The 26543-nt window shown below is 41.8% G+C and overlaps 1 protein-coding gene across 1 annotated transcript; it reads left to right on the top strand.

Moving 5' to 3' along the window:
• Positions 1 to 3504: 3504 nt before the first annotated feature.
• Positions 3505 to 25144, top strand: CCDC80 (coiled-coil domain containing 80). Its single transcript, XM_033051531.2, has 8 exons — positions 3505 to 5418; positions 5794 to 7691; positions 11848 to 12004; positions 15940 to 16076; positions 16708 to 16856; positions 20045 to 20148; positions 20434 to 20514; positions 23881 to 25144. Exons 2-8 carry the CDS (start codon positions 5802 to 5804, stop codon positions 24225 to 24227), a joined length of 2865 nt encoding a protein of 954 aa, XP_032907422.1. The 5' UTR covers positions 3505 to 5418; positions 5794 to 5801; the 3' UTR covers positions 24228 to 25144.
• The last annotated feature ends 1399 nt before the right edge of the window (positions 25145 to 26543 follow it).

Genomic DNA, 26543 nt, shown 5'->3' with positions numbered 1-26543 from the left:
ATGAGCTGATTGTATTGCAGGACAATTTCTACTTGATCTCATTCCAAGTGTGCAAAGCCATAAGCAATTGTATTTGGGCAACAACTTTCAAAGAGACCAGGCCTGGAAGCTCTGCATTAAGAAACCAACTATCTGTGCAGAGAGAAGTTGTAAAAGTGCCAGCTTCTATCCTGTTTGAATCTGCGTGGGATTGTGAGAGCCCTGAGGTAATTTCCCCTCTTTTTCAGAAAGGCTCAACATCAGCTGGCAGTCTCCCATACAAAGGGAGAAGGACAAAGAAAACACACCAAAGGATGTGGCATGGATCAGTGTTCAAACCTGTTCTAGAATAAAGCCCTCTGCTACAGAGTGTGAAATTGAGATGGGAATCCAAGCCCTTGCAGCTGGTGACTTCACTGCTGTGGCCAAAATTCATTTAGTTGTGCAAACATCTGACTTGGGAGAGGTAACTAATAGCACTTCATGGGAGAGTCTTCAACATCAGCATTATGAGATTCCTGTAGCACAGCTTCCCAGTGGGGTTATATCACTGTAAAGAGGGATGCTGGCCTCACCCTGACAATTTAAGCTAACTTAAGCCTCATTTTCCTTATCATGTCAAGAACTATTCCTATGACAGTCTTTCTGTCTGTAACTATTCTGAGACTGCTCCTGTGGTTTTCTGAATGCTTCACCTCAGCAGATGTATTGTCAAGAGACCACATGCAGCATGCTGCAGTGGCTTTACCACTACCCCCAGCCTGTGGCTGGGTGACACCAATTGCAAGGCCAGCAGATGGCAATCTTTGTATTCATTTGTTCTCTGTATAACACTTTCATCTTAGCGAACATAATCCCAGTTGAATCAGTCAGTTTGGTGTAGAACTTGTGTCAGTCCTGTCCAGAAGATATTTTGTTCTCCCTGGTTGATGTTTCCATCCCAGATGTCAACCAGATGTAGAACAAGAAATGGGTCTATGTGAGAGCCTTCCTCTCGCCAGGAAGCTCTGTGAAGTGGACAAGCAGAGGTGCTAAAGTCAAGGTCAGCTTGAGCACAGGCCAGTAATAACATCCAGGCATCAGAACTTCCCTGAATCTCAGTTATAGCCTGAACTTTTGGAGCTGCAACCCTATCAGTACCTAGTAAGCTTAGCCTTGGCTCAAAACATTTAATGTTATAGTTTGTAATATTTATTTTTAAAGTTTGAGTGTCATATTGCATCATCACTTTCTAAGCAAGATTCTTGAGGATTCCACAGAAAAATGTATATTTAAAAAGTGAAGATTCAAATGAGACTAGCCAACCTATTTATCAAAAGCTCCTTTCTATTTTAGGAGTTTGATCCGACTAACCAGGCACTGCTCTTTTTATCATGGGTCACTGCATTTGCAAGCCTCCCTGTACTGACTCCCTTTCCTGCTCACATATAGGGGATTGAAGTGCAGTTCCCCTGTTTACACTACCAGTTGTTATTTCTCCAGCTGCTGGCTGGGTTATGACCCCAGTCAGATTACTAATAATAGCCTCTTTCCCCCTCAGGAAAGTGAGGACTCAGCAGGGTTCAAGAAACCTGTCCCTTCTTGGAGCATCAACAATGTCTGGCTTCACAGGATTCAGGCTCTGGTGCTCTCCACTCTAATAACCCCCCACTGGCATCAGCAGGGGAACCTACACCTGCTTATCTGGCTCCCAGCTTCCCAGCACTGCACAAAGCAGATGATGCCAGTTTTCTTGAGCCTCTTGCCTCCTTTCACGTTCCTTGGCAGCAGTTTCTCCCACACTCTCTGGAGGATTGCCTTGAAGCCTACTGAAAGGAAAGTTGGCCGTCTGGCTGTCTTCTTCTTGCTGCTACCTTATTTCTCCAGATTCTGAAGGACTAAGAAAGAATCCTAGTTCATGGGATGGTTTACTTTCCTATTAATTATTTAGCAGCTGAAATAGTGTAGTTGTGTGCATGCCCCTTGACACATTTGATATATTTAATTCTGATACCTAAAGCAAAGTATAAAAAGACTCGCAGTACTGCCACCCTTAAACAGATATATAGTTTCCCTTTGTGGACATAGCATTAACTTTCACTTCCTTATAAAAGCACTCCAAGGGATACAGGTTTTGCACATTGCATTCCACCTTTCTCAGACTGCTCGTTTCAGTTCAGTGGGCTACAGAATTCATTTCCATAAGCCTTCAGGGAGCTGCACTTTTCAGGGGTGGGTGTCATTTTGATCTCAGATTTTCCATGTAGAGGTGGCCCGGGGGATTTCATTCCATCCTTTTATGATTGCTTCCAGTCCAGCCAAGAAGGTTTCTTAAAGCCTTGAATTTGAAGACTTAGCCAGAAAAACAGCTACATTCTTGAGCAAATTATCCCAGGGTTAGCTAAGATAATTAGTAAAAATTTCAAGTAATTGCAATTAGTTCAAGTCTGCATCTAGCAAGATTTATTTCCTAATCATTGGTTATCCTTCTGCCTTCCTCTGCTGGACTAAAAAGCAATTTATTTGCAGATGTCTCGCCTTTGCATGCATGAGAAGATCATGAACAGTGTGTGGCTGTGCCTTTCACATAGTTAATTCCCTACCTCCTAGCTGGTCATATCCAGCTCTCACATCACTTTTTGAACCTTTTGCAATCCTTTTGAAAAGCCTGATGTGTAAAGCATAAATCACATTATTGACACTATAGATGACTTTCCAGCTTTTCATTGGGCTGCTGGCAGGATTTCTCCTTGCTGCAATATCACACCAAAAGCCTATTTCCAGGGGCATATATAGAGTGACCTTTAAGTCTTCTACTGAATAGCTGCCTTCAAGTTTGTTCTGTATGTTATGAATGTTTTATGTCTTTATTTTTTCTTCTTGCTGTAAAACCTTGCACTGGCCCTTTAAAATGTGTTTTCACTTTACTAAGAGTCCCCGTTGGCCTGTATAAATTATTTATTTTCTAAGAAATTTTGATGTCAAATATTTCCAGCAGTCATTTCAAGTTTATTCTTCGCCTTGGACAAAGGTACTATCAAACATCAGCCTTGAGAATAATCTGCATGGTTGCATGTTTTCTTGTGTGCTACATCCTCCCTACAAATTCATTACAACCTAGCATCTTCACTGATCTGCCACCCTTTAATACGTTTAAGGCAGATTCTGTAGCTTGCTACTTCTTCAATCAGGTTGAGAAAGCAAAGTCCTCACAGAAGTTCTTCAGCATATCTATAATTGGATATGGAAATAGCTAATATGGAAAGCTATTTCTTTCCTCTGCTGTCATGTACTGAGCATATTTTCCTTGGAATGATTAAACTTGTGCAGATGTGTTATGTTTTGCCTCTGTGTGGTTTCAAATTATTACCAAACCAAGAAAATTGAGGACGTTTACATTTTTAAACTGATTTACCCCAAATCAAATACTTGGCTTCAGCACTGTAGGATCACTTCTTTTTAAAATCTTTGTAATGAAACTAGATGAAACATTGAAATGAAATCCTCATTTTTATTTACAGTCTGTTTAAAATGTCATCATGAAACAAGGTAATTTTTTATGACTTTTTTTTCCTTGTCAAGATAAATAAACCGGCAGGCTTGACACTAATTTAAGTGGAAAATGTTACCCAGCCTTACACCACAGAATGCCAGTTTTGTGATTCTTGTGAGAGGTACAGTCTCCTTATCTCCCAGTGATGAGATATTTTGGGAAAGGCTGAGCATTTTTGCCCTCGTGTTAATATGAGCACAGACATTCAGCATTCTCCCCTACTTCCAGGGCAAACCACTGGCCACAAAACACAAACTGAATGCATATTAGCAAAACCACTATTAATGTTTATCAGTGCATTTGAAAACTTAGTAAAAACTAAGAAAATAAGATGAAAAGAAAGGAAAGGTTTTTTTCTTTGAAACATTAATATCAAGGAAAGTAGAAGGTGCACCTTCACCTCCAGACAATATAACTGAGATAACATCCAGTTATCTGTGTTATCATAGACATATAAGACATCCCTGTCAATAACCGAAATCTTGGAAAACAGTTAAAGTAGTATTAAGGTCTTGGATATTTTTAAGTATTACCCAGCAGTTACAATTCAGTGGTGTTTTACACTGAAGGTGCTCAGCACACTGAAGCCAGTGTGAATCAGCTAAAGACCAGGTGTTGCCAGCAAAGCTGTGCCAGTTTACGTCAGCTCAACAGAATGGTGTCATTTACACCATGAAGGGAGAGCAAAGGACACGACCCTGCCTTTACCCTTGTCTCTGTAGGTATTTTTGTATCTTTTCTCTTTTTTTTTCCATTGCTGGTGCACATTCATGGGAAATAGATATGACTCTAATTTTAGTACAATAGTAAACAACCCGATCTCTTTAAAAACTACAAATTAACAAACAGTCATGCCCATATGATGTTTGAGGAAAGAATATACTGACATACGTAAGGACCTGAAAGAGACACTGGTTGGAAAGTGAAGAAAAATTGGATTTCACTGAGGAATTCCCAGAATAAAAAACAAGGAGAGTGCAAAGACAAGGCAGAAATAATGAGGTTTAAAATAATAATTCTTAAACACCAGAGCTGCTATTGAGACTGATGGAGAAACATACTTTTTTATCCAGACAGTGTCCGTTTGGAGGGAGGAAATTAAAAGCTGAGGTCGGAGAACACCAGAAAGCTGGGATGAGTGAAGGAAAGAGTTAAGGCTGGAGTCACCCTCTCTGAAGTGCTCTGTGATGCTGTGCAGTGTTTCAGCCCCCAGAGCCTTCCTCCTCCTCCCTCTCTGTGTCGGAGTGGGGAGGAGGCGGGTTCTGCTGAGCTGTTAAATCCTGAGTGAAGTTTCCCCCATTTCCAGTGGCCACCGTTGTCTGAGGCTGGTTCGGAACAGGGCTGGGGTTGCCCTGACATTTCTGGGACCACGGCCAGCCAAGAAGAAAAAAAACCGAGTGTTTTACAATTTGCTTTTGTCAAAGTGTGGAGAAAGGGGAAAGGGAAGCGTCCTTTCTTTTTTTTTTCAGCATCACATTCCTGTGTTTTTCTTCAGCCTGGAAAATATATTAGTGCTGGTGCTTTCCTCTCTGGAAACAAAGGAGCTAAACGGGACTGAGGAAGCAAGGAGTGAGGAGTTTTGGGAAGCTTAAAAGAGAGAGACTTGAAGCAGACAGAAGTTTCCTTTTCTTAAATGAAATCCTCGCCTGTGTGGGTAATCGGTACAGCAAAATTCCAGACCTGCAGGTAAATGGAGAAGCAGAGATCACAAAGGAAATTTCTGCTAACCTCATCCCGCCTGTCAAGAAGGTGAAGAAGAAAGTTAAGAGACACACAACAGGCTCTGTGACCTGTTGGGCTGCGTAAAGATAAATCACTGAACAACAGTAAAGCTGTATGGCATTGGTCTCCTTTTAAAGGAAAAAGACGTGAAAACTCGTCTCTGGCAGGGGGACTTCCCTGAGTGTGTAAGTTTCAAGTCAAATTCTTGTCTTTCTGTTCTATTACAGGACCCTTATGCTGTGTGTCTTTGCATGTGTGTATAGTGACATTGTGGAGAGAAACAGGGAGACTGTGAGAGAGAGAAGGATGCAGATCATGGTGTCATTTTAGATAGACAGTATCCTGTTACAGAAGGATGATCTCATTTTTTCATAAAGTGATCCATTCTGTGTTTTTCCAAAAATAACTGTAAAACTTACAAAGCCACTAGGGCAGGACTGAGGTGTAATCACCTTATAAATCACACAAAATAGCCAGCCTATGTTTGCATTTTTAATCACTTTTGCAAGATATACTTTTAACATCTAATTTTTCTCCTTCTCCTCCCCCCTCCAACACAGATTGCACAATGAACTGGAGGCCAGCTCTCAGCTTAGCCCTGTTATGGGCAGCATGGTTAGTGTGTTGCTCTGAGAAGACGGAGAGGCTAGTGGAAAGAGGGAGCCATGGAGTTAGGAAAGTGCCCCTGGCTTACAGGGCTTCAAGCAGCCTCCTGAGAAGGTCTGGAGCATCCCTGAGGAATTCCAGCCCAAATTCTCAACACCCTGTCACCAAGAGGGATTCTTCAGCACCTCCAAAGCCACCTGCCAATCTCCTGCAAGGGGAAGCACATTCCCAGGCCAGGGGCACGGGGACCAGAATGAGGTTGGTACAGAGACTCACAGCTGCAGCCAAATACCCCAAGTCCGAGATGATAAAGGATGAAGGGATATCTTCTGCCACTCAGTCACGAGTGGTACGTTTCCCTTCAGGGTCAAGTTCTCCCAATGTCCTGGCCAGCTTTGCAGGGAAAAATCGGGTGTGGGTCATTTCTGCCCCCCATGCCTCTGAGGGCTACTACCGGCTCATGATGAGCCTGCTGAAAAATGATGTTTACTGTGAATTGGCTGAGAGGCACATCCAGCAGATTGTGTTGTTCCATGAAGAAGGGGAAGAAGGGGGGAAAGTTAGAAGGATAACCAATGAAGGAAAAATCCTGGAACAGCCACTAGATCCTGCCCTCATCCCTAAGCTCATGAGCTTTCTGAAACTGGAGAAAGGGAAATTTGGCATGGTACTGTTGAAGAAAACCCTGCAAGTAGAAGAAAGGTATCCTTATCCAGTCAGGCTAGAGGCCATGTATGAAGTCATTGATCAGAACCCCATCAGAAAAATTGAGAAGATGAGACAGAAGGGCTTCATTCAGGCATGCAAAGCAGCTGGGGTGGAGGGGCAAGTGGTTGAGGAAGGCAATAATGGGGGCACCATGCAGCCTACCCCTGGCAGTGAACATGTCCAGGTGTCAGCAAGGAAGGAAGATACAAGGAAGAGCAATAATCAGCCAACAAGGACCAAAACAGTGAGGAAACCAATGACAACCACAGTGGCAACTCCTCTGCCTACAGTAAGGACCACTACCCTCCCTCCCACCACCACAACTAGTCGTGCCACCACCCATGCAGTGACAACAGCCAGCCAGTCTACAACAACTACACCCCTCCCCAGCACACAGAGGACCTGGACCATGAAGTCACATTCCACCTCGGAGTACCTCAGGCTGCCAGTAGCCCCCGATGCCACCACGCCACGAGTCACAGCCTCTGAGGACTTCTACTCTCCTGTGTGGAAAACAAACCGCAGGGACCGGCAGCAAAGCCACCAAGAGAAACAACTGGCAGCCACACGGAAACCAAACAAGGCTGCCCGCTACCACAGTTTCACAGAGCTCCCAACAGCTCCCTCAGCACACTATACAAAGGCAAATGCGGACAGATTTAAAGACAACAGAACTGACCGAAAGGACTTTAACCACAGGGACCTGAATGTCACACCTGGGCAACACAAACCAACTAAGACTAAACTACCAAAAAAGAAGACCCAAGAAAAGATACTCAGTAATGAGTATGAAGATAAATATGACCCAAGCAAGCCTACTAGTTCCCATTTAGAGGAACAGTTTGTGGCAGGAAATATTCCCCCAAAGAAAGGAAAAGAATTAAAGAAGCATGACCGAATGGATAAACCTGAGAAGAAGAAGAAGAAGGACAGACCTGACAAGCAGCAGAAGAGTGAGAAGCAGTCCAAGAAGGTCAAAGCTGAAAAAAAGAGCAAGCAGGACAAAGACCGCAGTAAGAAGAAGAAGGGAAGCAGGACTGAGAATGAGGATTTTCCTAAGTCCAACAAGAAGACTTTCCTACAGCCTCCCAGGAAATCAGCAACTAACCTCCTGGAATATTTTGAAGGCAAGAGGAGGCTCATTGTAAGTAATTAATTCATCTGAATTTTATTACCTATATGAATTTTATTACCATATCTCCGTCATAGTAGGAACATGTGGAACTATACATTTACAGTGGGTTAGTATTACTCTTTTTTGGTGCTTTTGTTTTAAGGGGTAAAATTTATCAACCCAAATTATTGTTTTCAACATGTTTCACAGCCTCATATTGGAAATCTTACATGCAGTATAAAAATCAGTCATCCAGACATTAGGATCATGTCTCAGCCACTTCCATAAGCTACCATACAGCCATCAGATTATCTTGCTTCCAGTGGATATGTAGGTGTCAGGATCTGTATCATTAAGATCAATAAAATGAGGTTCCAGTGTGTATTACATCCATTTGTCACCTTGGGGTACTTGCCAAAGTTACCACGTTTCAGTGCTCTGCATGTCCTGCCAGCTGGCACACCTTCCTCATATTGGTGCTGGTGTCCTAAAGCTGGAAGCAAGCCAGGTGGCTTGGCAATAGTAGTGCACGTCTGACCGAGGATATGCACAAAGGCTTGTGATCAGACGCCCTGAGGGATGGGGAATTTGGGATTAAGATCTGATGAGAATTTGGCATTCAGATCTCCTAGACATCTTCAGAGATCCTGTGCAAACTTTATTTGGTTTGCGTTTTTTTCCTGCTGTTTGTATTAAACTGTAACACTCCAGTAAGTTTTCAAGCCTGAGAACTTCAGCATGGTCTGGAGTTACTTGTCCCCAGGTTTTATAGCACTGTATGTTTTTCCAACTACTTATGAAAACCGCTTCACCTGGGAAGGAAACAGTTTTAGTTGTAGTGTAAATGTTTTTTCTGGTAGATGACACATATCCAAAGGGTACACTTTGGAAAACAGTTCTTTAAAAATATTATTGTGGGAGCTGGTTTCTTGCAATTATCGTGCTGCAAGCTGGTCTGTTTCACAGTTATTGTCCAATAGTCATTGTCACAAATGCCTTTGACGTTCATGCTTCATATTCCAGTACAAATAGCTAAGGTGCCATGCTAAGATGCCAAGTTAAGATTTCAACCATTGGAATGTAATTAATCATTCTGCTGATGAAACATGGGCCTGAAAGCAAGGCAACTTTCTTCTCCCCCTCCCCATTCTTTAAGATGTAGGGACTTTGCAGAGCTAGCACTAGAAGTGGAAAAAAGGCATATATTTGAAAAAAATTGAACTTCACTGAATTTTGCAAATAATGCCTATTAGTTACTTGTTAACTAATATTTAGCTCAAACAAAAGCTCAGAGAGAGAAACTAAGCAGAAGTTGGGATCCTTGAAATTTGGTCTCAATGTTACAGAATATATGTAGCATCAGGACAAATATAAACAAATTTGAAAATAAAAGAGTCAAAAGTAAAGCCCACAGATGTCAGGCTGCTAATTCGTAACACCACCACAGTCCTGGCAACTTAAACAATTGTCTGAAATTTGAACCTTCTGATACTGAGCCATCTCACAGCTGGATCTCTGAGAAAAGAGTTGCATAACCTCAGGTTATCAGGCCAGAACTCACTGCAGACAAATGATTATGCCATGCTGTACCTCACTTTTTCAGAATCTAATAACATCCTCAGCCTGCTTACTCTGAATCTTCCTGAAGAATAGGTTTGGTTTGGTTATTAGTAAAAAAAGTGGCTGAACTCTATATTTTCTCATTGCCACACATGGCATTGTGGAAAACAAAGAACTTCTCAAGCTTCTTTGAATCCATACACGTGCCTATTTGCATTCCTTCCAATCAAACTGTTCAATTCCCTTAGGGGAACAATCCTTACCATTAAATCTGTCATTCATGAGTCTTGAAACCCTCTCTCTCTAGAGAATTAGCCCACATTGCTGCAGAAGCAGCCTCAACCCAAGTTGTTCCCCATTGCTTTGCTGTACTTTTGTCTTTCAGACTTGCTTCCAAGGACATTGTTTCAGTCCTTTTCCAAACATCTTTTAAAAAGGACATAGGATTTTAAGTTCGACATCATTAAAAATTTCAGATTTCAGTGTGAATTTCAAACATCTGGAATTTTGAAGTCTATTCTGGGTTAAGCTCAATTCCTGACAAATGCGAGTCCCAGGTTCAGAAACTGAAAAAAAACCCGTGTGTTTTGAGTCCAACAGTCTCACCTCTCTGTAGTGGGGCTTTTATTGCAGTCTTACAAATGTTGAGAAATGTTGGCCTTGTGATTTTGGGTTTTTTGTTTATTTCTTTGCGGTGATGAAATGCTAGCTGATGGTTTATCTGTAACACTCCATATATATCCACATGCACGTATATGCATATGTACACACACGCATGCATGCGTGCAAACGAGGAACAGGAAGATAACCAGAGGACTGGAGCACCTCTCCTATGGAAACAGGGTGAAAGAGTTGGGGTTGTTCTTCTAGATAAGAAAAGGCTCCAGGGAGACTTTATAGGAGCTTTCCTGTATCTAAAGAAAGCTTTTACAAAAGAGGAAGAGTGATAGTTGTGGATGCTCTATCCCTTTAAGTGTCCAAGGCCAGGCTGGATAGGGCTTTGAACAACCTGGGTCTAGTGGAAGTGTCCCTACTCCTGGCAGAAGGGTTGAAACAAGATGATCTTGAAGGTCCCTTCTCACCCAAACCATCCTATGATTCTGTGGTGCAAACAGTGATAGAGCATATACAGCCTGGGTTAAAGCAGACCTGGCACAAAGCTTTGATTGGAAATTTGCCTTGTTCTACAACGTTTGATGAAGTGCATCAGATTCGGGCTTGACTCTGCTTTCCAGCTTATGACCTCCAAAACTAGGAGACAATACAAACCAATGGTCTGTTTTTCATCTCAGTCCTCAGACCCTTCTCATTATTCTTTTTTTTTTTTAATTTGAAGCATTTTAATATGCAATTTAAAAGCAATGTGCTACATACTGTAGCCCAGAAACCAAATCCTCTTTGTGTCTGTCACTCTCATTCACCTTCATGTCCCAAAGTTGTAGTCATGCCAAGGGCCTTCACCTTCATGTCCCAAAGTTGTAGTCATGCCAGGGGCCTTTGCATAAATGTGAGGCAGATTTTATAAGCCCGGAAATGTTTTTACATTAATGAACTGGATTTATAAAAGTGTACAGCAAAAATTAGCCTTCAGGCCCCACAAACTTCAGAAGGCAGCCAGAAAATTATTACTTCTGTTACAGATTAAAGCATAAATTTGTAACTGAAGGATTTTTGTGATTATTTGTGACCTTAAATCATAAAACTTGAGTCCATATTCCAGCTCCCTTTGTATTTGAGGGATCAGTGGTAGGTGCTTGATTGCAGTTCACTGCTGCCAGTTAGAATGATTACGCTGCTAAAGCTGCAGCATTCCTAGGCATCTTCTGCTGGAAATTGCTGCATAGAATCACTGAAAGTTGTTACATACACCCCTTCCCTGAAGTATTTTTATCTCAGTCACTGATGAAGATCTGAAGCATGTGTACTAAACTTTTTAAAAATTAAATCTTTGCAATCCTTAGAAGGCTTTGAAGTAAGTACTGTAGAATGTAGAGCTTTTTATACTTTTGTTGTTGTAATTGTTCCTCTTCCTTTTTGCCCACAGCTGTGCCTTTGAGAAAGTAAAAGTGCCATAAGACATCAAAGTGGCTTAGAAAAAGAAAAGCAGAATCAATCATTTTCAGATGAGGCCACAGTGGCCTCAGCAAGTCTTCAAGGTCTTCTTAGATGGCCATCCATTACATAAGTACTCATGTAGACCTAGTTGTACTCACCCCTTGGCAGTCAAAACAGCCATGGGAGCCCTGCCTGTACCATGGGATGAGGGTAGAGCGGCTGCCATGTTCCCAGGCTCCCACTGTGAGTGAGTTATAGAACCCCTGAAGGCTGTGGTGGGACTGGCAGGGCAAAGGATAAAAGGAAAGTATGTAGCTTTCTGTAAAATATAGCGATATTTCTTTTACCTGCATTGTAGTAGAAGCAGCAGAGGAGCTGGAGCAACCAGCTTCTGAAGGTTTTGCTCTAGCTGCCTCAATGTCTTTGGGTCAGGCCTGGGCATGAAGGTACACTCCAGCTTTATGGGAAACAGAGCCCAGTTTGTAGACAGCAACTAGTTCTCCTTTGGTAAAATAATCACCTGCTTCATTCTTTAAACTAAACAAACTCTTTTGTCTCTGCCACCAACCAGCTGATCACAACCCCCAAGGCGGACAACACCATGTACGTACAGCAGCGAGATGAGTATCTAGAGAGCTTCTGCAAGATGGCAACGAGGAAGATCTCAGTCATCACAATTTTTGGCACCATGAACAACAGCAGCATGAAAATTGACCACTTCCAGCTAGGTTCTTTTTCTTCTAATACTTTCTTTCCATCTCACAGGCACAATACAGACAGCTAAAGGAAAAATCACCCCAGCTTGGGTCAAAATCTAAGACTATGCAGGACCTGAAAAATAGCTAATTTAGACATATTTAGTGCCATCTTCTTCACATTCAGAGTTTCCATGCGGACAGGTGATACTGGGCATCCATCTCTCCTAGGTAGCTTTGAAACAACTACTGTCAATGTTCAGGTCCTGGGGAGGTACCCACCAAAGTCAGTGAAAACCTGTCCTTTTGTAACAATAGTGGTTGGACAAAGACTTCAGGTTGCAGTCCAGCAAAGCACTTCAGCTTAGTTATCTCTTGAATCATTGAACTATCTCATTTCTGTCTGCATCTAAAGTTTAACATCACTGTGAGAGCTTTGGTGGATGAAGCCAAAGAAATACAAATATTCTACAGTTCTATACTGCAAATAGAATAAAAGCTTCTAATTTTGCTTACAAGTCCATCATATCGTTCACCTCAAAGTTCATCTAGTTTGACCAAACCTTGGGAAAAGACATGTGATGGAACAGAAAACTCTGGACCTGACCAGCTGCAGGGTGTTTCAGGTCTGGCTTATAAACGGCCAGAAGGTCACAGATTTACATCTGGCTTCCAGTTGTACCTCTGCTACTCTCAGAGGGAAAAGATCTAGCCTTGTGCCCCTGGATGACTGTGAGTCACAAATCCTGCCAGACTGTCCATTTGCGCACCTCCTTGACAAATCTGGAGCAGTACAGGATTTTCCACATCAGGCCAAGGTTACTCAAGGTCACTTTTTTGTGTACCTAGATCCATCTGCCTGTCAGTTTGCCTAACAGCAAATCCTGTTTAGGATTATATTTAGCTCTAGTCTGGCTAATATTCAGATATTCACTTTGACATAGACCATACTCTTTCAGCCTGTTCCAAACTTAACCTACATCCAAACTACATTCCCCAAGCCACATAAGTGTATATAACAGCTGAGTTCTCATAGGAGGAATTAAATTGTTGAATTAAAACAGGAGATTTAGAAGGGTATAGGTTAAACCTTACATGAAATTCACCTTATAATTTTGCCCAAAACACCAAATCCTGACCTTTATATATAAATATACACAAATACAAATAAATAATACAAATACCATTCTGTTCTACCTCTCCTTCCCCTCCACCCTTCCTGTTTGTATGGCCTCTTCAAGGCTCACTCACTGTGAGCATCAGAGGCAGCAAAACCTCCTAAGAAATGTTTTGTACACAGTATGTTTTTGTAGTGAGAAGCTTGAGTACCCAGCATAATGAGGTCTAATTGGAGTGCTGCATCTTGGAACTGAAATACAAAAGACAACAGCAGAAAAGTCAACAGAAGACATTTCACTTGAAATTTCAAACACGTTTAGAAGTGGTGAATGAAAGAGCTCAGTGACACTGGATGAGATTAGCTCATAGTGAAACCAGAGAGTATTTCCCACTTTTCCACTGCAGTGACAAAAAAGCTGAGTCTCACTGCAGAGGTCTGCTCATCAGCCCAAGTTAGCAAATGTGGTCTCTTTTCCCCATGGGAAACAGGACTTTGACCAACTAAACATCAGTCCCCAGCTACCCATCCTATGATCAAAGCAAGTACCTAATCTATTAGGCCACTGTACTGCTAAAACAACCTGTTGGCCTTCTTTGTAACCTCGTTGGAATTATTTATTAAATAACTCATCTTCCCAGCCTGTCTAGATGCCGAAGATATATGGAGAAATGTTTCTCCATTCTTTCAGAGAAAAAGCAAAGAGAGCAAGGACTTTGCAGATAGCAGCATAGTCTCAGCTCTGGTGGATCTTCACGCAGATCCCAGATGTCCTTTATGAGGCAGGGGTCAAGGACAAGTAGTGACTTGGAAAGAGGCAATTAGATTAACTTCTTTTTTTCTGCACAGAAATAATTTCCAAGTTTGAAAGGCAGGTCAGCCTTTGTGGCATTATATTTTTCCTTGATACAGAATTTTTCTGCATCACTCTGTATTTTAATTTTCTTCTTTTCATTGTAAGTTTTGAAAGAAAATCTCTTAAAAAAGAAACTCTAAAGGGTTAACTTCGTATTGATATCTAGAGTTTAAAGCAGAAGGGTGTCATAGGTCATTTGGTCTAAGGTACTCCTGTACATGAGCTGTTTTCCATCACATTTCACAATAACAACTTTTGCATTTTTGTAACTCCCTCTAGGCCAATGAGATAGTCTTTGCTTTTATACATGAACTGTTGGTCTATGTTTTAATGGTCATATTTGCCACTAATAATACGTAAATGTCACTCATCAAGCACCTGATGCAGGATTTACATGTATTTATGAGGGATAACCAATTAGCACATCCAGCAATCCATCCAATCAAAAGTTAAGAACATTTCTTGTTAATTCTTTATAAAATTTTCAACTGAGGTACATATAGCAATGAAAAATCATATGAATTAGGTATATAGCATGATAAGTATAAACAAATTTTAATACTTGCTGACTTTGCTATTTTTTTGTAAGCAGTGGGTTCAAGGTGAGAAACCTAAAGATCAGATTCTAATTCAGAAATTTCCCCGAAATTTTAATTCGAAGTTTCATTCAGTCTATAAACAGGATGGACCTACGGCAAAATTTGAATCAGATCAGTATGCTCCTTAAAAGCCATGTACATTTAGAAAATTATTTAAAATGCTTTGCTGTATAATGACTCAAATTTTTCTTGTTGCTATGTGCTTAACTTGGATCAATTAATCACATCTCTATTTGCTGACAAATAATTATGGAGCAAGGGACTGAAAAGTTGCACCACTGGATTCTACCTCTTGATCTGCTTGTGCTTCTGACTTCAGGCAGGTCACTTAAGCTATGGCTGGGATTTCTAAGTGAGGATATGAATATAACATTCCTAGTGGTGTCACAGGGCATAGGCAAGCAGTGTTTGCAGGGAGATCTTGGTACCCCAGATAACATTTCACTTGGTGTGTGGCTTAGCCTGTCTTTAGCTTTCCAGGCCTACAATTGCATATGGAGCCTTGTTTCAGCACTGTTGCAGTTGTACAGGGTTGTGGTGGATGCTACAGCTGAGGCTGTGCTGATGACATGGAGACCTTCAGGACTTGGCTGCAATGCACCCTGGTTCCATGGGATGTAAGGAACCTCAGTAGCTCCACAGGCTTATCTTCAAATCTCTGTCTTCAGAAGTCCTTTTCTCATTGTTTCAGAATGTCTTCTTAGAGTGGACCACTGAGTCGGTACAAGTTGTACTCAAAACTAAGTTTTTGCCTGTTAGGCTGCTAGAATCAGCAAGCAGAAAGAGGAGGGAGTGCCAAAGTGGGATATCTAGAGAGGTATTCTGCCAGCACTGCATTCAAGACATGTTAAACAGTTTCTGGTTTCTTATAGTCACTACACGTAAATTTTAAAGACTGGTAAGGTTAACTCTACTGTCCTGGCCAACCTCAAACTGTTCTAGCTATATGTTACTGACCCAAATCATCTATGCTGTTTCATTTGCACATGGAGCATATTGTCAAAATCCTATTTTCAATTACAGAAGTGGCTAAATTTCAGGAGCTGTTGAAATGATTAGTACATGCATATACATGTATGAGTATGTTGAAAAAATCTCTAAGAACTTTCCAGGAAAAAGGAAGATTTTTCAAAAGAATGTACAAATGATAAATACTAAAGTGTATGAGCCCTAGGATTGACTTATTTTCAAAGACTATTGGGATGGAAAACTTGACAGTTAAAGCCATATGAATGAAAAGTTCACACACATGGTTTGTGTATGAATATGCATTGAATATGCAGCAGGAAGAGAGCTCCTGAGAAATGAATTCTCCCTTTTCTTTTGAGGCAAAATTAAAGGCAGAGGGCTGTGTGATTCTATGACTATTTTTATTTCTCCTTTGCCTGACATTAAGATAACGAAAAGCCCATGAAAGTGATAGAAGATGAAGATCTTGTGGACCAACAGCTCATCAGTGAGTTGAGGAAAGAGTATGGGATGACCTACAATGATTTCTTCATGGTGCTGACAGACACTGACATGAAGGTCAAGGTGAGGGTTTCAACTCTTTGAACTCAACTCTCTTGAAAAAAAATGCATTGGAAATATATGAAAAAGAAATTGAAAAATTTAAGAAATTACACTACACACTTGCATGTGAGGTACATAAGATATTGATACAGGTCATTGCTGCAGGACAAGCAAAAGAACAGTAAGCAAAATTTTCAGAACTTAGGTAGCTATCTTCATATTCTGCACTTAGGTAATCTTAGGAATTGTGTGTTTCTTCAGGAATGATGAGGAACAGAACCTCCTCCCACCTGACAGTTTTAATGTAGTACCAGGCATTCTAAAACACAGTTTGGCTGCACAACAGGATGACAGCACATTGCATAAGGACAATCCTCTAGTTGAATGACCTTACATAATATAATAACTGCAATGTCCTGGCCTTATCACTTTGGATAAATCAAATAGTGAAAATATGCCACTTCCAAAGGGCAGTCTGACTGAAAAAACAATTACATTTTCCATTGTTTCTGATCTGTTTTAGGCCTTGCTGCTTGTGAGCAAATTAGAATACTTGAATCTCTGAATATCCCACAGTGCTGTGATACATGCAGAAAGGCTACTAATATGAGCATTCTTATACCCACCTGTCTTGTTTCTCTTTTCTTAACAGCAATACTATGAAGTACCCATAGCAATGAAGTCTGTGTTTGATTTGATTGACACCTTCCAATCACGAATTAAAGACATGGAAAGACAGAAAAAAGAGGGCATTGTCTGCAAAGAAGATAAGAAGCAATCGCTTGAGAGCTTCTTATCCAGGTATCACCTTCTGTTCTTATCTGCTGTTAGTTCTACTAATTATCATTGTACTGGAAAAATACTCATGTAACTATTTCTGGGATTTTAAAATGCAGATTTCTCAGGATTTACAATGTTAAGCAAATACAGAGATGCAGCCAAAGCTGATTGCAGTCTTGTACAGAACCTGGAAGACAGGAAGCATGTTTCCTGTCTAACTAATCTTCCTTGGACACTGATTTTCAGTACCTCAGCTTCCCCATCATGACACAGAGATAATAAAACTGATTTGCATTAGAATAGTAAACAAGGATTAATTCACAGATGTTAGTTCAACATTTTAAATGTATGAAGCACAGTGTTTTTGTGTTTTGATCATCAACCATCCCAATCTCATTAATCCCATTCTAATCTCTTCCATGTAGCTCAAATCAGTAATTAATTCTCTCTAACTTCTTTCTTATTCTGCTTGAGATAACAGTTGGTCTTTGCCAGTATTAGTCATGCATATTATTAAAGGTCTTGCAGATGTCTTTTGCAAAATGTTGGAGACCTTCTGCAGAAAGACAATTTTGTTTATGCAATCTCTACATGCTGTATTATTACTCTACCTTGAGACCTAAATTCCAGGCAGTAAATGTGTTTGGACTGTGGGCACAGAAGAGCTGTGCAGCTATAGTCCTCTCTCAATTATCACAGGGTAATTGAGGTGAAATTAGGACTACCCCACGATTCTACACCTTACCTATTACAACTGCATCCTCCTCACCTACTATGAAAATCCATGGGAATACTCTGGTAATGCCAGACAGCTTTAAAAATAACTGAGGCAGCATGATGGATTAAGGCAAGGAGGAAAGGAGCATCAAGCAAATGAATAGGTTACTGGTTTATAAACATTTTAAAATTCAGTGGTCGCTTCAATAGAAACAGAACCTTTAACAAAATCCACCCCACCACCTCACCACCTCCTGTTTAGGTCCCAATGATTCATCCTTGAGACCACCAAGAAGAACCACAGTTTGGAAACAGCTGATCAGCACAAGAAAGAGCTTATATACTGGAAAGGGACAGGCCACAAATCCTTCTTTGCTTGGAAACAGCCCTAGTAATAAACACACATTAGAAAACTGGGCATGAAAAACGCAGAATGTTGCATCTATAAACAGAATTGCTGCTGCACAGAATGCATTTATTGTCTGTGAAACAAGCACCAGGGTTTAAATATTGGATGGACTTCTCTAGCCACATTAACTGGTCAGATTCCCAGTAAAATTAATTCCAGCTTTGTCCAATATCCTGTTCCCAGTTGAACAAGACCCCTGGCGTCATCTCCCTGGTGTTGCTCCTTGCAGAGCTCAGTTATAACAATGCAAATATTGTTCTTAACAAACCTGCCTGGTGTGAAAGGATACCATGAGAGCCAGAGTCACCTTAAGTAATGCTTAAAAGCCACACGAAGAAGGAAGAAAACCTTGAGTTTGGGGATGAGTCCCCCTCTAAGAGCTAGATACTGGGTGTGCTGCTCTCTGGGCTCACACATCAGAACAGGATGCAAAAATGATAGAGGAAGAAGAAAGGATCCACACAGGGAAGGATCTGGCAGATTTGTCCAGAGTATTGGTCCATGGCTTCTGATGTAAGAGATAAAGCAGAAATCTGCACATTAGTGTTGGCAAACTAACAGCTGTGAAGGACCAACTGAATTAATTTCTAAGATGTAGTCCCAGATAAGCACACCAAGTGCTCCTGGGGCAGGGGAATAAACAGCTTCAATGGCTTTCAACACTTTTCAGCTCTGTGTAACTCCAAAGGAGATATTTAAAACAAAACAAAGCAAAACAAAACAAAAAAAAAAAAACCCAGAAAGAAATATAAAAGTATCTTAAAGTGACTCACAGTTTTTCCCTAGGCAGAATGTGATCCAATGGCCACATTCTCACTCACTTTCATAGGTAACCAGGTAGTTTTCTATACAAAATAGCACAGAGATTATTTTTTCCCCATTTTCAGAATAATGACACAAAATTTTCCTTCTTTTCTTCACATCATATATGTGATCCTTTATGCTTCTCATTCCCATTAACTTAACTGTACACACACATTCATGTCTCTTTGCTGTTCTTCCTGAGAACGTTAAAAATTGAGGAGGTCTGCTTTTCAAGGATTTACTTTTCTAATTGTAAAAAAAATCAGCATGCCCTGCTCTTCTAATTCTCTGACTTTGAGCAAGTCCCACCATATCTGCAACTTCTCTTAAGTGAAGCAGAATTGACCCTTTGCATGAGCCTTGATTTTGAGATTTTCACATGGTACAGCAGAAAAGCAGGCTATTATTATGACAGAGTAACATCTGCATCCATTTAAAAGATCATTTCCTGCTGTAAAAATATCTCTGCAGATTTGCAAATTCCTATAAATCTGCTTTATTTAGGTTAAGTGGAGAACTACCTATATTCAAAAAACAATTTGTTGAGAGAGTATTAAAAACCTCCAGAATTAGAATTTTTAAAGATTTTAAGTGTCCTTATGGCACTGCCCTTCCTTGACAGAAAAGGAAGGAGATCCTTAGTGCAAAATCTTGTGTAGGTGGTGTAGGCCCTATTAAAGAAAGATTCCAAGATTTATCTTACTGCCCCATGTATGCCTTATACAGCCACAGGCTAACACAACCACACACTTACAAACAAGCTCACATTTAAAGCCATGTTGAAGGTATTTTGAGCAAACGTGGTACAGGAAAGAAAAAAGAGGTCAGTGATTATTTAAACAGAAGTATGAGTTATGTCTGAAATGAAGATACACCCTAATTCTCAGACAGCCCTTGGACTGCAAAATAACTCTGCAGTTCCAGCAGTGGTGAATGACGTAAAAGCTAAATGCCTGGTGAGGAATTCCACAGGAATCCTTCTCTCTTGAATATACACTTCTCAGCACTGCTGTAACTACTGAAGTAGCTTTGAGCAAAGATCATAAACTTTGCAGTGTTTATTTGGTAAAGCAGCAGGACTGCAGGTGTTTCTTTGAAAGTTTTAGAGCTGTAAAATTCAAAATAAGCTTTATCCTCTCCCAGTGATGGACAGAACTGGGAAGATTTCCCATCCAGCTGTTACTTAGAAGTTGTGAGAGATATGACATATCTCAGCCTACAGAGAACAGAAAAGCTGGGAGGACTTGAGTTACATGTCATGACCACACTCTCTTTTCAGGTTCCGATGGAGAAGGCGGCTGGTGGTGATCTCTGCTCCCAGTGATGAAGACTGGGCTTATTCTCAGCAGCTTGCTGCTCTCAGTGGACAAGCCTGCAATTTTGGTGAGTCAAAAGGAATTACATTCTTGCTCCCCCAAAACACATCCTTCCTGGTGATGTGATGGACTCCATTGCTCAAGTTTGAACCTGGACAGTCTGAGGAGCCTGACCACTGAAAATTTTCCTCCAGATCCAAATGGAAGATTGTGCTAAGCAGGTAGTACAGCACACTGGTGGCTAATCCCTGGGCCCTAATTTAGCAAGCACAGACTTGGCTGATGGAACGGAAACCTGCCCAGAGATAAGCACAAAGGTCTGAGCTGACACAAAACTTTATTTCCTCCACAGGTCTACGCCACATAACTATCCTGAAATTGCTGGGAGTCGGAGAAGATATTGGAGGTGTCTTAGAGTTGTATCCAATTAATGGTAAGTGACTGTTTCCAGTTTCTTCAGTACTACCCATGAAGGGTGTTATACAGTGCTGAGTACTTATTTGCTGTAATTTCTTTAGAGGGATGAACATCACTGTTTTCCTCTTTTGTTTCTTTTCAGAAATAAGATTACACAAAAGCAAACAAAATCTTTCTTGGTGTCTCTGTGCTAAAGATTACAGTAATTTCACGACGATAACGCGCACCGGACTATAAGGCGCACTTTCTTTTTGCAGCCAGGATCCACCACTGGCTCCCCCTACACGGCAGACGGTCATGGCCCCACCTGCCCCTGCCAGCTGCGGCCCGGCCTGCCCCTATTGGCTACGGACCCACCGGTCCCGGAGCTGTGGCCCCGCCTGCCCATGCTGGCCACAGTCCCGCTGGCCCTGCCTGCCCCTATCAGCCACGGTCCCACTGGCCCCACCTGCCCCTATTGGCCGTGACCCCGTGGCCCCGCCTGCCCCTATCAGCTGTGGCCCTGCGGCCCCGCCTGCCTCTATCGGCTGTGGTCCCGCTGGCCATGGCCCCGCCTGCCCGTGCTGGCCGCAGCCCCGCTGGCCCCGCCTCCCATGCTGGCCGCAGCCCCGCTGGCCTCGCCTGCCCGTGCCGGCCGTGGCCCCGCTTGCTCTGTCTGCCCCTATCAGCCGTGGCCAGCCAGCCCCATCTGCCCCTATCAGCTATGGCCCCGCCGCCCTCAGCTCGGGGACGGCACGGGGCAGGGCTGCCCTTGGCTCGGGGCAGCGTGGGGCCGCCTGCTCCCTCCCTCCCCGCACGGCTTCTGCTGGCCGGGGGCTGCCTGGTCCTGCCCCGCCTCGGATCACGGTTCACACTTCCGGGTTGGCAAATTCTGCAACTTTTTCCATATATAAGGCGCACCGTACTATAAGGCGCACTTCTGGGTTCGGACCAAAATTTTAGTCAAAAGGGTGTGCCTTATAGTCATGAAATTACTGTATGTAGGCTCTTAAGGACAGAAAAGCACAAATACCTGAAATTCATCTAACATTTTGATTTCCTGCCTAAGCTTACAGTCCTCTCAATACACTCTTCTGCCAGCCTTCCTGTCAAAGACAAGGATGTCTGCCTTTTTTTCATGCTCAAGAGCTTGCAGGGCTCATAGAACACACACTCAGCAGATTCTCATCTATGGATCCGTCATTTATACATTTATATTCATAGGATGGCTTGGAGTGAATAGGATCTCTTAAAGATGATCTTTTTCCAACCCCCTGCCATAGGATGGGACATCTTTCACTTCATCAGGTTGCTCAGAGCCGCATCTAATTTTGAACACTTCCAGAGACAGAGCATCCATATGAGCAACCTGCTTCTGGGCTACAACATCTGCATCCTAAAAAACCTCTTCCTTATATCTAATCTAAATTTACCTTCTTTCTGTGTAAAATTAATACCCCTTGTTCTGTCTCTGGGCCCTGGTAAAAAGTCATTCTCCATCTTTCTTTTAAGCTCTCTTTATTATTCCACTTGCATCCCAGCAGACTCTTCCAGGTAGATCTTTAAGAGAGTCCCACTGTCAAATGCTGAGGTTCCTCTATTACATAATCCAAACAACTGCCTCCATCGGTGGAGGAACAAAGACAGAGAGAAGCTTAATAATCCCATCTGTGCTTCAACTGCTTTGTGCATGAAAGCATTCTAGTCCTTCTACAGCACAGAAGCATTAGGTCCATGTATGAGTAAAAATAAACAGGAAGTTGATGTCAGACTTCTTCCATCAACACTCTTGCAGCCTCCACTGATTTTTCACTGGAGGCTTCATGACTTTGTTTATAGTTCCTATTTGTTAAGATCAACAGATCTTTGTCTGATCTCCCCTTGAATTGGTGATGGCCTCTAGCACGTATTCTACTGTGAGAATTTCTAGAGAAGTACCTTTTATTTGGCCCCTATACCTTTATTTGATTCCCCTTATTTCTTGTGTGGGGGAAAAAGGTGAACATTTAATCCCTATCCATCCCTGCAGTAAAACTGACATTCACTCCCACCTTGCTTCTGCTTGAATTATGCTATCAAAGGACCTTTTGAAGCCTTCTAAAAATTCACATAGTCTTTATCAATCAGGCCACCCTTAACCACTTGCTTGCTGACCTCGTTCAGAGAATCTCAAGTCTTAAGGCAGGGTGCCACCTTGTAAGAGTCCTGTTGCCAAGCCAACTATATACAGTAATTTCACGATTACAAGCCACACCTGGTTATGAGCCGCACCTCCAGGTGTCGGCAACATTTAGGTCTTTGTCCATATATAAGCCGTACCGGATTGTAAGCCGCACTTTCGTTCACAGCGAGGATCCGCGAGCAAGTTTCACAAAGTTGCCAATTAGTAACAGAAAATTGTGGGATCACGGGGTTTACTGGCTCGGCCCTGCTCGGGGCAGCCGCCAGGGAGCGGCCCCAGCCCCGCTTGCTGCTGCCACCAGGAAGTGGGGGTGCGGCATGCCCGGCCGCTGCTGCTGGAAAGAGGGAGAGTGGCATGCCCGGCCACTGTCACCAGGAAGCGGAGGTGCGACGTGCCCAGCCGCTGCCAACGCTGTGCCCCTCGGGGTCTGGCAGCGCTGCCGCAGCGCCACCACTGCCCCGCCACCCAGGGCCCGGTGGGCTCCGGCTTGGCTCGGGAATGCTGCTAGCTCGGACTTCCGGGTTGGGAAATTTCCAAAATTTGTTCATATATTGGCCGCTCCTAAATGTAAGCTGCACTTCTGGTTTGGGAGCAAAATTTTAGTCAAAATGGTGTGGTTTATAATCGTGAAATTACTGTATATACGTGCCCACTCATTTCAGTTGTCTTACAGTTTCTACTCATTTACCCAACACAGACTTCAAACTTAAAAGCATGGAGTTCGCCTGATTTACCATAGAACACATACATTGAAGAGGAAACGACATCTACCACATACCATACCTCACACACCATGACAGTTCAAGAGCGAGGCTCTATAGGCTCTATATCCTGCAATTCTTCTATCACACTTCAATTCTTGTGATTTCTTTCACTGCTACTGTTTTTCACATATGCCTTCTGCAATACATAAACTGGTGACCCAAGCTGCAAAGACACCAAAGAAGTTCATAGATTTTGGGTGTCATGTACCACACTACAGTAGCTTCAGGCTAGACAATAAGGATAAGTTTACTAAACTTAAAGCTGTTAAAAATAAAATCCTTAGTTCACAGTAATTTCATTTCAGATTCAAGAAATGGATCTGAACTTGTAAATTATAAGAATCTCATATTGCCAACTCTTGGGCTATATCCTATCTCCTGTTGCTAATTTTTTTACCTAGAAACCCTCATTGCCTAAACAAAACATTAATGCTGATTTTATGTGATCACTTTCTAGGAAGCTCTACTGTAGATCGAGAAGACATCCCGGCTAATTTGGTGAAAGACATTCGGAATTATTTCCAAATTAGCCCGGAATATTTCTCCATGCTTCTAGTGGGGAAAGATGGCAATGTCAAATCCTGGTACCCTTCTCCAATGTGGTCTATGGCGATTGTGTATGACCTGATTGATTCCATGCAGCTCCGGCGCCAGGAAATGACAATTCAGCAGTCACTGGGCATGCAGTGCCCTGATGATGAGTATGGTGGGTATGGCTACCACAGCTACCACCAGGGCTACCAGGAAGGTTACCAAGATGACTACCGCCACCACGGAAGTTACCACCATGGATATCCATACTGAACAGAGCGACTTAGCCTCTGGCTGCCCCCATCAATAGCTATCCAAGCAATAGGGGGCCAGTTGCAGAAAATCTTCCCAGGCCACCTAGATATCCATGCCTTGTTCTTCTACTGATCAATCTAGGAACTTTGGTCATTTGCCTTTTCAAAAAATGCAGAAACCTTTACAGTGATTCAAACCAGTAGTATTGAAGCTTTAAACAATAAAGACTCCTTTATATTTTTAAACCTTTATAAACAAAGGCCATTAGCAGGTGCTGTTTGTATTAAAACCAAACAAAAAAAACTCACAGCCCCAGCTCATGAGCACTACAGTAGGATAGGAAAAAAAACTGTCCAACAATGTGCTTTTTACTACTTTTTCTAAGGAGAAAAAAAAAGTATATTTATTGGAAAGTGAGATTTCATTAAACTTATGAAGAGAAAATGAACCACAGTTTGGGTCTCTCCCAGAAAAGGAAAATTTAAGAAAGAAGCACGGGGCATGCTCTTTAGTAATAACAACAAGAGTAATATAATCTTTTTGAAACACCAAGTTTAAAAAGATAGCATCCCTTCTACAGTGCATTACCATTGTAATTAGCTGACTTTATGAATGAAAATAAGGTTTATGGCTATGGTCATAATTGTTCCAATACAATACTATGTAAAGTTCTTAACTACAAAGCTTACTGCATGGCTATTTATTCTTTCAGTTGGGGTCCCTGTTCTCTTAGGTCTTGCCCACCTCACTGTTAAATCTAAGTTAATGAGAGCTAAGTGGAAACACTAACCAGGGTTAGCACTGTCTGAAATACAGAAATCTGAAAAGCATTGTTTTCATCAGAAAAAGAAATCTCATTCAAATATACTTTCAATGAGTTGTAACTAGCTCACTATAATAATGCTTTTAATTAAACTGTTACTCTAAATTTCAAATTTTCTTTTACCTCTTCTTCTCATACCCTCCCCTATAAAAGTGATCTGGATTAAATTAATCTCAAATACTTTTATAAACATTTAATCTGCTAAACCATTTCTATTACTGTCACACTTTCAGAAATGTTTTTTTTTCCTCCTTTCTCACTGATGTCTTTGGACATTGGAGCTGTAGCATCAACCTACCCTACTGAAATCGTGGCAAGACTGCATGCACAGCCATGGTTTCAACACCATTTTTGAGTTAGATTTCTAAATATTAAAGATGCAGCAGAAAGATTGTGGGATATCTTTAAGTGAAGATACTATGTCAGCTTTATAATGGCACATTGGTCACTTCTGGTCAAAGGTGTGCCTGACCAGTCACATTACTTTTTATAATCCATGATGTGGGTGCACATCACATATAGATGCACACAACAGGACACTCAGACTGGGTATTGCCATCACAGAAGTAGCACAAGAACAGAGAGAAGCTAGATCTCTAAGCTGGTCAACGCATGCTCTGCATTTTGATTTCTGGCATTTTCCTGATTTTGCTTTTTCCCCCAGATGAAAACAAAACCAGCTAAAGCAACATTTTCACTCAAAACCAGATGCTTTCTTTAGAAACATAAGTCATAAAAGGTCAGACATTACTTGCCCTTCTGAATGTCAGAAAGGCAGACAGATGCTCACAAGGCCCTAGCTTTGAAAACTTGGTCACTCTCTGGGGCAGGCTGCCCTCCCTATCACAAGATAGCTGTGCAGGACACAGTTCTGAGTTACCTTTCTCAGCTGGTTGGAGCTAACTGGGGGAAGGTATTTGACAAAATGACTTTGAGAGGACTGCTGCCTGCAGAGAGCTTCTGAGCTCTCAATGACAACAGCACTTCCACAATTGAAAGCAGTGGACAGAGAAATTCAAAAAACCAAAAAGGATCACAGGATGGAAAGGTTTCTAGAAGAAAATGGACTGTCCTGTAGCTCACTTATAGAAAACAAGAGCTCATTGCATCACTGTATCAAGGTCAGCTGCCTAACCTTCCTTGCCTACAGCAAAAACAGAGGAAAACAAACCAGATGCCAAACAGGCACCTCATGTAGACAGAAAGAAAAATGCCCTCGGGGCATTTTCTTTCAGGTGTTCATTTAAACTTTCCTGTAATCTTGTTTTCATGTAAAGTCTTTAAATGAAAGCCCTTTTAACTCACACTACAAATCACATAAATTAAATGTCCTGTGCTGGGAGGGTTAACTTAGAACAAAAAGAGTGCAGCACCTGATAAAACGGCCTTTTTTTAATATCCCTGTCTGAAATTCAAAGTCAAATAGTGCAAGTACCCAGCCTAGGCATTCAGTGGGAGTTGCATTAAAAAGAAAACTTCAAACAAGTTGTCCGCTTATCAAGGGAGGTGGA

The sequence above is a fragment of the Catharus ustulatus genome, chromosome 2 (assembly GCF_009819885.2).
Source record: "Catharus ustulatus isolate bCatUst1 chromosome 2, bCatUst1.pri.v2, whole genome shotgun sequence".
Lineage (NCBI taxonomy): Eukaryota > Metazoa > Chordata > Aves > Passeriformes > Turdidae > Catharus > Catharus ustulatus.
The sequence above is the reverse complement of the archived record's forward strand: the minus strand, read 5'-3'. Positions and strand labels throughout refer to the sequence as shown.

Coding starts and splice junctions, on each gene's coding strand:
- CCDC80 (XM_033051531.2), top strand. CDS start 5,802: ATGAACTGGAGGCCAGCTCTCAGCTTAGCCCTGTTATGGGCAGCATGG. Junction 16,857..20,044: donor CTTGAGAGCTTCTTATCCAG/GTATCACCTTCT, acceptor CTCTCTTTTCAG/GTTCCGATGGAGAAGGCGGC. Junction 20,149..20,433: donor TGGACAAGCCTGCAATTTTG/GTGAGTCAAAAG, acceptor TTTCCTCCACAG/GTCTACGCCACATAACTATC.